Source organism: Schistocerca nitens, chromosome 6 (genome assembly GCF_023898315.1).
Source record: "Schistocerca nitens isolate TAMUIC-IGC-003100 chromosome 6, iqSchNite1.1, whole genome shotgun sequence".
Taxonomy (NCBI): domain Eukaryota; kingdom Metazoa; phylum Arthropoda; class Insecta; order Orthoptera; family Acrididae; genus Schistocerca; species Schistocerca nitens.
In genome coordinates, this window is record NC_064619.1 from 70,647,587 (window position 1) to 70,663,120 (window position 15,534).

Genomic DNA, 15,534 nt, shown 5'->3' on the forward strand with positions numbered 1-15,534 from the left:
CCTGGGTAGCCACCTCGGTACAGTACGTGTTCCTCTGACCGATTCACAACTCCGACTCTTACTGATGCTGGCCTCCGACTGTCTTACTGAGCCCGTTGTGCCGAACCGCGCCCAGTGTGCGTTTTCCCGCGCTCGCCTGCCTCCACCTTTTCCCGCTCCCCTACAGGTAGGGTATTCACCACAGGTTTTCTACTACACATATCCTAATGCATTACCTACGTATGGACCAAGTGTTTAAATTACAATTTCCACATTTTACAATAGTTTTAACATTAAGTACACTTTCTTTTGATTATCACATCATTTGAAATCTAACATAATTAATAATATTCATTTCAAAAGTTACTCACAGTTTCCTTAACATCACGAAAAGAGCAAGAAATTAAATCAACCATTTTTCACACTAATTTAGAGAAATTCATAAAGAAAAAAATTATTATATGTACAGTTGTCGTTACAATGTGCCTGCCGTGTTGCGTATGCGCTGCGTGCTAAAGCTATGGTAAGGATGTAGAGTTCTCCAATCGTCTTGCGAGATAAGTGTTTGACAGTTTTCAGCTTTCATTTTAAAAAAAATACTTGCAGTACACATTATCAGCTAAAATTTTGACAGGGCTTTTCTTTCGGTGTTCCTTTCCTGCTTCATAATGTTCGGGATAGGTTTCGTCATATTGGACAGTTCCTTTGTAAGGCTGGAAGGCCTCACAGTGGTTTAAACAGCCATTTTCACGGCGCTAGTTGAGTGTCCGACCGGCAAGGCATCTCGTTTTGTGCCGTATAGCGTCGGCTAGAAATGATTGAACACAAGCATCAATCCTTGAACCACGTTAGTTAAAATATTAAAGATAAAAATGAGAATTTATGCATAAAACTAAACACCATCCGAACAGGCCTTGAAGGCCCAACCACATCGACCGGGCGCCGTCTCATCCTTGGCCCATAGGCATCGCCTGATACGGGTATGTAGGGGCATGTGGTCAGCACACCTCTCTCAATTTTCGTGACCGGTGTCGCAGCTTCTCAGTCGAGTAGCTCCTCAATCGGCCTCACAGGGACTGACCACACACCGCCTGACAACAGCACTCGGCATCCATCCAAGTGCTAGCTCAGCCCGATAGTGCTTAACTTCCGTGATCGGACGGGAACCGTTGTTACCATTGCGGCAAGGCCGTTGGCGTGTCAATATAAGCTTCTAATAATACTTGCCGTCGTGAAGGAACTCTGTAATTCCGCACAACGTACAAGTTTCGTGGTGTTACGTGGCGGCTGACGGAAGGTATCTTTCACGCAGCTGTCGCGCTGTGCCCTCTGGACCAGTAGCAGCGTGTGTCGCGACTCGCAGTCAGGTTTGCAGTCCGGCTGCGAAAGGTGGCCGCTCCAGTGGACTGTCTTCACGTGACGGCTTTCCTCTCCCTGGAGCCCTGTCGGAAGGGCCGGCAGTGTATTCCGGACGGACGCGCGTGTGCGTATCCTGCCGAAAATCCCCCGGCGCGGCCGCAGCCGCGAAGCACGCCGGGGTGCTGTTGTCGCCGTCGCCGCTGATACATTATGGAAGGCGCGACGCGTGTTTCTAATCCGTAACTGCGCGCCGACGTACGCGGGCGGCGCGGGGTGTGGCTGGGGTGGGGGGACGCCTGCCCCACTGGGCGGCGCGGCGCAAAGCGTGACCGGCGTGCGCGATGCGCGCCGGGCGCCGCACGTGCGGTTGCCACGGAGACCGCGGCCCTCCTTGCCCGCCCCCGCAAGTCGTTACCGCAAACTCGCTGCCGCCGCCGCCGCCGCGCCGGCTGCGCTGCGGGTTGCAGCCTCAGCCTACCCGGGCCTAGCGCACTGCTGCGGAGACCATTTCCCGGTCTGAAGCTCTCCTCGCACGGGGCGTGAAAGCGAGCACGGACGTGAAACTAGACGAGCTTTGTGACGTTACAGCGTGGATTTACACGTTGTCGAGCATTCTCGAGCGCCGAATTCAGAAGCGCGACACGTTAAACTGTTGATTCGTGGAGAGTAACGTAGCCTGTGAGATACAAGACCGGTTTCTAAACAGCGAGTAGAACTTACGAGACACTATAATGGATTAACTCGTCTGCAGTGGAAGCCTGTATTTGGCGGTCTTTATATTATCACTTGCGCCTTACACATAACAGCAGTTGGACAGAAGTATGGAAATGCTGCGAGAACTGCATACTGCAAAATAAAGCAGATGCTAGCCACGCCTGCACTTTGCGCCATTGTATTTGACCAGAAAATTCATGTTTGTATCATTCTCAAGTGTGAGTCGTCATCAGAACAGTGTTATGATGAGAAACGACGTATTGATAGTTAAAGGCTCGTGGAGCTGCCGGATTGGTATCTCCGTTACTACCTGATTCGCTTTCGAAGCACTATTTATTTGTTTATTCATCGATAAATCTTTCCAGTTCACGGGATACATCATTCATTTATAAATAACGCTATTAATTCAGCACGTAAACGATTTGCTGACTTTATACCCATGAGAGCTGCCTCTACTTGACTTAGGAGTTATTTCTTTTACTTTTGGCCTTGAATCACGTTCATGAATATTGAAGATTTCATTTCTCTGTACTGTTGTCATAACAACATAGACAGCAAATGGACCTGGTAGCCAATGCGCACTTTGATAGTAATTTTACGCTTCTCCATTATCTTCATGATTTCTAACATCCTGCTCTATCTTCCACCATCCAAAGATCGATTTAGGTCAATGACGTAGGCTAGGCCTGTAAGACCTACGAATACATCTTACATTTTATTTATTCTGTCAACCAGTACTAATGAAAATATCAGGAGAGGTTTTTAGATACCTTTAATTTTTATGAAACTAAGACCCTATTCGTAGAGTAATTTATCTTGTATATTCTTTCCAATTCTGCTAAACAGAAAGCAAAAGTTGAAGGGCAGGTCATGTAACAGTTCTAATATTTATTAACTTGAGCAGTCTTATGAATTATGACAATACTCTTGTTCATGAAATAGGTTGTTATTACGAAAATCTTTTTTTATCGAAAGTTCTGGTTTGTTATTTGCAACTTCATAGTACAAAATCTGAATACATTAAAAGATCCTGTCCGAGCGACATATTTGTATATTCCCAAAGGAAACCATATTCCCCGAAAGCCAGATGTGTTAATATTCTGTGTCGTACCATTGATCACCGTTACTATTTTGGGTGATGGAAGCCTAAACCACCCACATTTACTGAATAAAATTAGATTTTATGACATACGTCTTCTAAGCACTGTTCTGCAAGTGTGTGATGTCCTTAAGTTAGTTAGGTTTAAGTAGTTCTAAGTTCTAGGGGACTGATGACCTTAGAAGTTAAGTACCATAGTGCTCAGAGCCATTTTTGTTCTGCAAGTAAGCACGTGCAGCATTTCGGTGCGCTTTAACAGAGAACAATGATTTGTTAGGGTGGAAAATATCAAACTAAATCGTGGTTAGGAGACCGCGTTAAATTGTATATCTCCGTATAACTGGCCGGGCAAATACTTTAAAGGTAACACCATGCTGACGCTGATAAGGACCATCCCTAGTAGAGCATGGTGGAAATCAAACATTCTTTCAGGTCAATAAAATACTTTCGGGTTTCAAGCTCCATTAAGTGGTCAACTGCTCACGAGTTTCTGGCAGAGATCTCCTCTGCCATAGTCAAGCGGTTGACTGTTGTGGGGGTCACTGTCATACTTCGCCAGTGACGTCGCCGGTGTTCAGTCCTGCACCGTATATGATAATGTTTTGGTGGCGCGACCGCTGCGCCCGCTTCAACTCTCCAGTCATAGGATCCCAGACTGTATTCAGCTGCAATCCACTGTCTTTACTGAGGGTGTTATCCGATATTTTGACCTCTGTTCCTTCGTTTGCCACGCTATACCAGAAGCCATTGATCCGTTTAATAACAGAAGTATCGACGAATGCAATTCGGTCTTCATTTTCCAGTGCATGTTCCACTGCAGCTTATTTTTCAGGATGGTGAAGACGTAAACACCTTCACTATGATGCGTCGGTTTTCAATAGTGCGGACTGTCCGAGGACATAAAGTTGACCACAGCCACACGGTAGTTCGTATATTCGACGTGTTCTGAGACCTAAGTTTCATTATTTGCAGGATCCTTGCTGGTTGTCTTGAAGACCGTGTAGATTTTATGTCTCTTCATGAGCAGGTTAATCTTCCATGTTATTGAATGACAGAATGGTAAAAACGCCATCTTCTTACTGCCTTCTTCGGAGGCCTTCTGCTTTCGTGGCGTAGATGAAACTGCTTGCGAAATTTGTCAGTTGTCGAAACCGTTTTCCTTGAAAACTTTACGTAAGTGGCTCAGTTCCTTCTGTAGATTTTCGGCGTCTGGGACGGTCTCAGCTCGGTGTAATAAGGCTGTCGCCTCGAGAGCATTCATTATTACATACTTTTAACCTGATGAATGCTTAATAGTTTACTAAGTCACAAAGATTTCCTTAGCAGTATTAGGTGAATGAGTAACTAGAACGAGAAAAAAGGGACTACAGCCACTGTAAAACCAGTAATTGAGGGCCTATTGATTTAAAATCTGGTATAATAATGAAACCATAGACACTTAAGCCAACCTTTGATCTGAACGTTTGCATTGCTTCGCAGGGAGGAGCGCGACTGCTGTTCGTGCATAATTTTCGTGCTTTTTTTGTAAGAAAGTTTTGTTTTTGTTATGAGATTGCCCGCAGCCCGCTCGTCGGCCCTTTGAGCAGCGCCAGACAGAGAGAATTTCCGCCTTAATTCCGGCGACAAAGCTGTTGGCTCGCCAGACGCTCTTGAATGCAAACGAGATTTGCGCAGCGGACATTCTGCTGCGCTGCGGCTGGGCTGCGGGCTGGTAGGTGGGGGCAGGCGGGGGTATCCCCGCCAAACGTCGTTTAAAATTCGGAAATAACCGCGGCCCGTTTTATTTCCACTTCAGTTTGCCCTCTGAATGCTCAAACATCTCTCTTGTATTAATCCTTTCCCGTCTATTTCACGACGGATCGCTATGTCACTGCGAAGCTATTTGAAGACACTGGCAATCTGAATGTAATTCGAAGAATAAGGAGTCTGGGCAGATTATTCAATCGTTCCTGCAAATTGCGGTGTGATTAACTGGTCATTGACTACTCATCTGCGATTTCGAATATTTGGTAAACAAAAGAAATGGTTCTGAGCACTATGGGACTTAACATCTGAGGTCTCAGTCTTCTAGAACTTAGAATTACTTAAATCTAACCAACCTAAGGGCATCACACACATCCATGCCCGAGGCAGGATTCGAACCTGCAACCGTAGCAGTCGCGTGGTTCCTGACTGAAGCGCCTAGAACCGCACGGCCACCGCGGCCGGCTATTTGCTAAACACATCCCACGATTCATGCAGAAGGAACCGGCCTACAGCTGCACATTATTTAATATTGGTCAATCTATGATAGTACGTGCCTTTTTATAGGCATTTATTCGCGAAAATGTCTTTAGGAACTTAGAATACGCCAATGTTCAACGCAATAATACTCAAATATTCATACGTTGGAAAAGGAACTCAGTATAAGTATCATTTGGGGCTTCTGTAAACACTATTTGATATTCTGATCACCATCAGTTTACGCTAATGTAGCGTATAGTTTCATTTTGAATCAAGCGATCCATCAAGTTAGGTCCGTGAACACAAGATATATCATCCATAGACAAGAAAGGATCGCTGATGTCAATATATACCAGAATAGAAGGTCAGAAGATATTGTAGCTAAATCTTTTCGTTTCGAAAAGTCGTTTTGGATGACGAGATAATTAACACGTTCAGCAACCTACGCCCTCATGAAGATACCATATTGTACTGCGAAGAAATGTGAGACTGTGTCAGTTTCACCTCTCATGAAGACGTGAACAAGTTGATTGTGCTACTGTCCATTAAATTCGCGATTCGTAAGAGCAAGGGTTTACAGAGTCGTGCTGGTAACACAAAACGTGTCCTAATTACACGTTCATAAAGGCGAGGAGCTGAAAAATTGGCTGCACGTTTTGTATAATTTTGCTTTTTGGGAGACCAATTACAGTTGTACTCTCTCTCTTTCGTCGACGGTATCTCAGTAAAACGGAATAAACGTCAGTTGGTGGCTTCGGTCGTGGAACACTTCACTGTGTTGCTCTTATTATGTCTGGCCTAGGCTGCGGACATTTCTGCTGTTCCGTTTCCGGACACTTCATTATAATTTACGATCACACATTCAGACTAAAAAGTATTTTAGTAACCCATGTCCATGTGCTGATACAATCTTCCACATTGCGGTCAATCATACAGAGCATCCGTAGATTTGACACATGACCCGTCAAGGCAGTGTGCTTTCTAATAGAATTATGGGACTAGTTATTTTATTTAATTATTTAATGTGATCTGATTTGGGCCATCAGGCCCTCTTTTACAGTGGAGCAGTATTTACACATACAGTACAATTTTACATCATAGTTGCCTAAGATATAACAATTTTAATATGACAAATAAGATTAAAAAGATTTGAGTGTCCATATACTACTTCTATTTGTGGTTTCTGGTAATTGTGACCTTGAAGAGGTAGATTTACGTCAACACATGTGACAATGAAGAATAGAAGAAGCGAGTATTATGTACGTTAGATAGAGACAGATAGATATATAGACAGACAAAGAGAGAGATGTGAGCAGGGACGGAGGGTGGGATTAACGGAGAGAGACAGCTACGTTCACATCTTCCAGGGAGGAGGCAGATACAAATGAGCTGATCACACCCAATCTAAAGAAGACATTTCTGTCACATTCTGTAGCTGACTGAGTGTTTAATGTGATCTGATCACATGACATTTTTCCTCTGGCTGGCCTCTACGGTGGTTCGTCTCGAGTGCTGGTGACACCTCATGACACGCTGCTGAAGCTTATGGCTCCCCCGGAAGGTAGAAAGGCTGTATACTTCCTAACAGAGAGTAAGAATTATAGTCGGTTCGTAACACCAGAGGAGCGCGGAGCGGAATTAAACTTTCCTTCTTGATGTGTATCTGGTGAGGCCGTTACACGCAAAGTTTCCCCAGTCGTTGCATTTCTCATTAACAAATTGTGATACTTTTTTGCCATGCAGTTGTTTCGCACTTTATAGCTGGGATGTCGACACTGATAAATATTATAACAACAAAATGTCTTGATTGAGTGATTACCCATTGAATTCAATGACTTATTGACTTTTGGTAGAGGGCATATATAAGTGACCGATATTATCCGTAACTAATACCCATGTATCAATATAAATAATCAGTTATTAAGTAAGTAAATCCTTGGTAATAATACGTTTCACATAATTTAATATATAAGTGGATATTGGAAGGTTACTTATACAGTATTTTTTTCTAGTTATACTTTGTGAACATTAATATGTAAATAACATTCTACAAACAAAATTCTGAGACACTAGCATAACACTGCATGCAACAAGTGTCATAGATTTATCTCATAACTGGCAGTCTCTCTGCTGAATGCTAAGAATGTGTATGATAGATGGTAGTGTTGTGATGATGTTGATCTTATAGCAGCACATACAATGTTGTACATAGCATAAGGTAAATGTGTACGTTGCTTGCAAACATTAGCTGCTGCAGCTCTGTTTCGCTGGTCTCCAGCTCTTTGCCCACTCGGCTCTGCACGACTTTCTGTCTCTCTGTACCTCACATGTTTCCCTTCTTTCTTGTCTTCTTTCTCTCTTTTTTCTGCCAGCATCCGCGCCGCCGTCGACAACGCCCGGGCCGAGCACGACCGATGCGGCGGCGTCGCGGCGGCACCCAGGTATAGCCACAACAACAACAACAACAACGACATCGACAACGACACACTACTACACAGCCGGCGCAGGCCAACCCAACACAACACTCTCAGCGCAGCACCTGCAGCAGGGCCGAAACCGCATTTGTTCGACGGTGGATGCATTGTGTGAACACAACGTTAATCGCCCAGAAAAATATGCAATTATTATGAGCAAGATAACTAAAGCATTTAGCTTTCTCCCTAATCGTACGAATAAGCCAATTCTTTCCTGTGCTTTTCGATTTATAGAAATTGCTATCTACACTCACGGCTTTTAGAACAAAGGAAGAATACAGAGCCTCATACGTTCTCCATCTTAAAATTAATACTAATATTTTATTCCCAACCGAGTCCTACGATTTAGTCATGAAATTGGTTTAAAAGAATGCGAAATCTAGTAATAGTCATGCCATGAATGACAAATCCTTTGATAAACCTCTAATGTTACGTTTTGTACAAAATAAAGCATACCTGAGAATCACTTTCTGGTCATAAATACCATTATGATTCCAATATATAATTCAATTATTAAACCTAACAAATTGCTATACCTGATAAGCCAAAACTGCAGGTGTTGTATCGTGATAGCTTACATCAAAATCTAGAGGTAACTTGACAACTGAAGCTACGTCAGGTCGCTGCTTTCATACAAAGCAAATAGGATGGGAGGAAGTATTTCATGTTCTCAGATTTTATTTTAATTACACTTATTTCAGAATTCTAGAAAAAATATTCTTTTAAGTGAGCTGAGTTTCGGAATAACATTAATATGTAATTCAAAACAAACCAGCAACGACAAGCGCCAGTTCGTTTGTAGCTGTGCTACTGTTTGTAAAACACGCATCACCATAAAGAAATCATGGGACTAGAAAGAAGGATATTTTTCATATCACTGTAGGGGAAAAAACGAACTTATAATACATTTACAGGGCACTGAATTTGTGCTCCATGCCATGAGACTCTGACAAAACAGATGCTAGACCATAAGTCTAACCTGTGACATGCATGCCCTACACAATGGAGATGTACCAACGCTGTGGCGGATTAAAGTTGCGATACTTCGTGACCCCTTCTCAGGTGTTTCAGTTAAAACAGCACTGTAAGGAAAGAGATATATCCAAGTTTCAACCTTATTCCTGCACTGAGTTTCGATCTTCCAAATACGGTCAACTTCTTTACTTGCATGACTAGCGCCATGGCTAAGTAACTTACGAACGAAGTTCATCAAGGTTTGGAATGAGTTACGAGTCATGTGAAGTGACAGAAGACGTAGAAGAATAGCATTCCCTACAGTTTGTGAACGAATGCACACATGCTCCCGAAATGCAGTTTCAGAAACTTTTTGCAGTATCGGTATCAGCTCTGTGATGTTACAAATCGCTGTGTAAACTATAATTGCGAGTTAAATATACGCGTGACACTTGAAGAAAAAAGCAAATTTTTCATTATTTCAAAAGTAATCACCATAGCTGGGAACACATTTATGCCACTGTGAGAAAGGACGGTCAGCGCCTTCGCGGAAAACTATTTACTGCGGTTGCCTAGAGAGCCATGAGTGTACCCAGGCGGTTCCACATATCCCCCAAGATCGTTTAGTGTTCGCCGCAGAAGATTCACTGGGAAACCATTAGACATGCTTCATACAGCCCGGATTCCTCTCCATAGCTTTGGAGTGCATCCCATCGTTCGAAGCAAACCGGCGGCCACGAATGTCATTCTTCAGAATATTAGTGCCGTTTGTTTGCTCCGAACGAAGGGATGCACGTCTGGATACTATCAAGGTTCCGTAGGCCATCGCAAATATTTTTCTTCGAAGTCACTGACCAACTTGTTTCACAGTGAGATACATGTATTAAATGTTATGGTGATTACTTTTGAAGTAATAAATAGTTTACCTACTTCCCTTCCATCTGCCTTGTTTTCATTAGACTGTCCCTAATATCTACAATAAAGAGCCTGAAAAATGATCCATTCTACCAACTGGTGCGCAGAGACCCATATGCAAACATGGTTCTGCTATGTTGTGGATAATAAAGTCTCGGCGTTGGGACATAAATCACTAATGTTTCACACGTGCTAATGCACCAAGACCGAAACAGGTGGCGAAGTAGATACCAATTCTGGTAACGAAGGCTAAAACCCTGCTTTGTTATTGAGATTCATGTTTTGGGTGGTTTCCCTGTATCGCTTCAGGAAAATCCCAGGGTGGTTCTTTTGAAGAAGACATGGTCGACTTCTTTACCATTGCTTCTCAGTTTTCCTAATCCGAATTAGTGCTATGTCTTTAAGGGCCTCGTTGTGGACGTCACATTAAACTCTAAATCTTCCTTTCAAATACACTCCTGGAAATTGAAATAAGAACACCGTGAATTCATTGTCCCAGGAAGGGGAAACTTTATTGACACATTCCTGGGGTCAGATACATCACATGATCACACTGACAGAACCACAGGCACATAGACACAGGCAACAGAGCATGCACAATGTCGGCACTAGTACAGTGTATATCCACCTTTCGCAGCAATGCAGGCTGCTATTCTCCCATGGAGACGATCGTAGAGATGCTGGATGTAGTCCTGTGGAACGGCTTGCCATGCCATTTCCACCTGGCGCCTCAGTTGGACCAGCGTTCGTGCTGGACGTGCAGACCGCGTGAGACGACGCTTCATCCAGTCCCAAACATGCTCAATGGGGGACAGATCCGGAGATCTTGCTGGCCAGGGTAGTTGACTTACACCTTCTAGAGCACGTTGGGTGGCACGGGATACAGGCGGACGTGCATTGTCCTGTTGGAACAGCAAGTTCCCTTGCCGGTCTAGGAATGGTAGAACGATGGGTTCGATGACGGTTTGGATGTACCGTGCACTATTCAGTGTCCCCTCGACGATCACCAGTGGTGTACGGCCAGTGTAGGAGATCGCTCCCCACACCATGATGCCGGGTGTTGGCCCTGTGTGCCTCGGTCGTATGCAGTCCTGATTGTGGCGCTCACCTGCACGGCGCCAAACACGCATACGACCATCATTGGCACCAAGGCAGAAACGACTCTCATCGCTGAAGACGACACGTCTCCATTCGTCCCTCCATTCACGCTTGTCGCGACACCACTGGAGGCGGGCTGCACGATGTTGGGGCGTGAGCGGAAGACGGCCTAACGGTGTGCGGGACCGTAGCCCAGCTTCATGGAGACGGTTGCGAATGGTCCTCGCCGATACCCCAGGAGCAACAGTGTCCCTAATTTGCTGGGAAGTGGCGGTGCGGTCCCCTACGGCACTGCGTAGGATCCTACGGTCTTGGCGTGCATCCGTGCGTCGCTGCGGTCCGGTCCCAGGTCGACGGGCACGTGCACCTTCCGCCGACCACTGGCGACAACATCGATGTACTGTGGAGACCTCACGCCCCACTTGTTGAGCAATTCGGCGGTACGTCCACCCGGCCTCCCGCATGCCCACTATACGCCCTCGCTCAAAGTTCGTCAACTGCACATACGGTTCACGTCCACGCTGTCGCGGCATGCTACCAGTGTTAAAGACTGCGATGGAGCTCCGTATGCCACGGCAAACTGGCTGACACTGACGGCGGCGGTGCACAAATGCTGCGCAGCTAGCGCCATTCGACGGCCAACACCGCGGTTCCTGGTGTGTCCGCTGTGCCGTGCGTGTGATCATTGCTTGTACAGCCCTCTCGCAGTGTCCGGAGCAAGTATGGTGGGTCTGACACACCGGTGTCAATGTGTTCTTTTTTCCATTTCCAGGAGTGTAGTTACTTATACCCAACTTGCAAAGCAGCGTCTTCAGCAAAACCTGTTCGATGTAGACGAGAGCACTGTCGAAGCAGGTTACGTCCTTTGCAAAGGAATCCTGGCACATAATCTAGCTTGGGTGAACTGTATGGGAAGACAAAGAGCAAACATTTCTCGGGAACTGCAATACGAAACACGAGACGTCGAGTTTAACGTCAAGTGAACATGCAAACAACCAGAGCACTAAATCAATATGGGGAGTAAATGAGTTGCGGATTTGAGAAAACGTTTATGTGGATTGCTGATGTCAATTTTGGAAGTCGTGGAGAAAGTGGATTGACTTCTGAGATGATGTTTTGTTTCCAATGCGCTCTCTTATTGCACATTCACACATAGAAGTACAAGAAGAAAATATGATATGAAAAAAAGTATGTTCACGAAGACTCACGTTTTCTTCATGGTGTTGCATTTAGACAAAACGGTAGATAATTTGTAAGTATTTCCTTACATTATATATGATAACAATGTTGGTTTCAAATATGCACATTGTTAGTGAATCGGAAATATTTCGATTTTCGAGGTACCGTAAAAATAGGAGAACATTTACTTCAATTACCATTGCAGTGTTTTCTGTTTCTTTTTATCTCAGTTTCTCATTGAAATATTTTTTACTACTCCACTCGAGTGAAATAACAGTTACTACTTGGTTGACACATCTTAGAAGTGCTGCGTCATTTTAGTAACTACTGAATTAATGTTCATTATAATCCAATTTTACTGTCACCATTCAGAGAATTATATTTGCACACCTCATTCCAATGCAGTTATAAACAGTACTAAGTGTCTTTTTCAAATCTACCAAATATAGCGGAAAGAAATTCAGCAGCTGTGTTGCTACATTACCGCGTCCAAAAGAAATGAATACAACTCTCCGGTACCATACGAGATAGCCATGTAATCTGATATTCATGGTTAATTGTCACTGCAACACATCTGGAATCGTTGTGGAATAGTGAAAATGTAACAGGAAAAGTGTAAGAGCTAGTACAGCTGTCTAACGATGTGTGCATTTGTACTTATTTAACACCGACATCCAACACAAATTACCATAATTATATTGAAAATGTTGTCAAATTGGGAGAACACAGACAAGCGAATCACACTCACCTTGCACTACACGTCCACCAGCCTGGCAGGAGAGAAAGACGGGAGGAGGACGTTCGGAGATGCGCAGGCGGGACTAGGCAGTAAATCAGAGCGCGTGTGGAAGGGGGGAGGAGGAACACACAGGCGAAAGCGATACAGGCCACAACAACGAGCGCGTGGCCGCGGGCGCTGTCGATAATCGCGTCGCCGCGAGTAATCCACGCGCGCGCCACGCCGCCACGGGCTTACAAGGCCAATAACTCAGCCGCTGGCCAGCGCCCGGCGGCCGGCGCCGCCAGATAACGCTCAACAGCGGCGGCGCGCGTCACCGCTACCCGCGCGCTCCCTACTTGTCACCTGCCGACCCGCCCCTGCAGCAACCGCTGCCCGCGACACACAGGCGGTATTCCGCCGTTCTGCTACTGCGGGTACGTGCGCTTTCCTAGGAGTATACACCGTTTTAATAGCGTGTTGGTCTGCTTTTCAAACACAGTACAACAGCAATTCTGCTTGGATTGTACAAGTCCTTGACAGATATCCATAAGTATGTGTCACCAGGTACCTACTCCCAGGTCACTAATTTTCCGCAAATTACGCGACGGTGGTCACGCAGCTGGCGCCCGATATGTGTTCCAATTGGTGCGGACCAGGGGTATTTCCTGGATAGGACATCAATATGAGTTCACTATCAGGCTCCTCGAAACACTGCAACACGATTCTGTCCTTGTATCGCGGAGAGATATCCAGCTGGAAAATGTAATCGCCATCAGAGAAGACTTCAACCGTGAAGGGATGCAGGCGATCCGCAGCAATGTTCACGTAGTTCACTGCTGTTATGGTGTCTCCGAGTGCTACCGTAAGTTCCATAAAAGGCCAGCCCAGCTCAGTGTGACCCATAGCGTAATTCTGGCCTCACCAGCCTGCGTCTGTGGCGCGGTGGACGTTTCAAGGAACCATTCGCCTGGATGAAGGCGTGTAAAGCCCCGAACACTGACCTGGTGTAACAAGAAATGCCATTCGTTCGACAGGCGACACGTTTCTATTAATCCACGGTGAAAGCTCGGTGATGCTGTGCTCACCGCAGTCGTAACTGACGATGTCGTTACGTCAACAGAGGAACATGTAGGGGTCGTGTGATGTGGAGCTCCATATTTAATAATGGTCTGCGAACGGTATGCTCCAGAACACCAGTGCCTGTATCAGCATCGTACTCCGTCGTCATATCTGTCACAGACTGCTGCCTATTCTGGATTACACAATGGGGGTTGCTCCGACCTCTACGTTTTGTGATGAGCGGTGGAAATCCAGTACCATACGGCCAACGCGTTATTCCACCATCCTTCAACCACTTTCCATAGCGGCTCACAGCCGTAGTACTCCAATAGGCTAAAAGTTGCGCCGTTTCAGAGTTTCTCACTTCCAGCCACAGTACCACAAATATTCTCCTGTGCCTCTAGAAGGCATATTTGGTAAGAAGTGTTGGACATAAGTCTCATATGGTACGACAGATGCATTCATGGAATGTTTACGTGAGCATCTAGTTAATATCTAGTTTGAAATGTCTTAAGTTGCAGTAATTGTCAGTAGCAGGCCATAACTTACACGTCTTCTTGAAATTTATTTCTTTCGGTTACTTTTACTTCATCTTTCTTTTCCGTTTTTCCTGAAACAGCGTCTCAGTCCCAACACCTATGCCAATACAATGTATTATATGATTCAACTTTTTCACATTCATTCATTACAGAATTAAGTACTCACTTACTTTCTGCAGCTCGTCGTTCTGTTTCTTGTCCGACGTCTTTCACTACCTGCCTAAAGCCCGAGAGATATTTAATATTCTCATAAACAGTGTTTTTTGTCTATTGTTTTGCTCCTGACCCTATGTAACACATCGCTTCTAGCAAACATTCTAACTGTCCGCTAAAACTATTGGTTGTCCACAGTGAAAATTGAGAAGTATAAAAGGTTCGTTTTTGTGTTGCTTATTTCATGATTGTCAAGTCCAAAGAGGACTCAAGAGTCAAAACGGAAGAACACTCGTAAAGTTCTAGTCACCTATTAATTATTCTTTGCCAAAAAAATACCAGTCCCGTTTTTGTCACTCTCCCCTTGAAAAAATGTCTTCTCCACGCCTTCGGTAACACATTCCTTCCTCATCACAGCCAGTTCCGATGTTGTCTTCGGATTTCCGACACATTATTTTCCAGATAGCTTTAATTCATGATGTTTTCGGGCAGATGATGTTGCTGCATTCTGTCTAAATGCTTACTCCAGTTTCTTTCATATATTGTTTTAAATTTTGCTTTCAAAATCGAATATTTGCAGCTCTTGTTTAATTTTTGTGTTTCGTACTTGTCCGTTAGTGTGCAGTGTTTTACTGCCCTGAGAAATTTCATCTCAGCTGACGTAATTCTGCATCTGTCTAATTTCGAGAGTGTTCATACAAAAACACCCATTATTGACTGCCATAATTTATTGATAATTTTTTAAGTGTTATTGATTTGAGTTTATATTAAATGCGTAATACTGAAACAGTGCAGTATTTGATAACTAATATACACGTTATTTTTTCATAGTGTCCCTGATTCATTAACAAACATAACCGTAAAGTTCCTATTCCACTCCACTTAAACTGCTCAATAAGCGAACTTTCAATATCTATTGGGCCGACGGTACCCACAAGTGAAATACGATCATGCCATAACCTTCGTTACAAAAAAAAGAGGAGCTGTCGGCCTGTTGCCATGACGTTCTAACTGATGTCACACCTACAGCAATCCTAAGTGGCTTTTTGCATTACTACAACAGCCTCA

The 15,534-nt window shown here is 44.5% G+C and overlaps 1 protein-coding gene across 4 annotated transcripts in view; it reads left to right on the forward strand.

The window, feature by feature from the left end:
• Positions 1-15,534, forward strand: part of LOC126262264 (lachesin-like) — a 950,831-nt gene that overhangs the window by 866,020 nt on the left and 69,277 nt on the right. For 2 of the 4 annotated variants that reach the window (XM_049958762.1, XM_049958764.1), the window contains exon 6: positions 7,747-7,815. The exons of 1 other annotated variant lie outside the window; for it this stretch is intronic. In XM_049958762.1, coding sequence (XP_049814719.1) covers positions 7,747-7,815 — 69 coding nt within the window. Of the gene's footprint in view, positions 1-7,746; positions 8,268-15,534 lie in introns of those variants that run through there. One more of the 4 variants, XM_049958761.1, reaches the window with a different exon arrangement.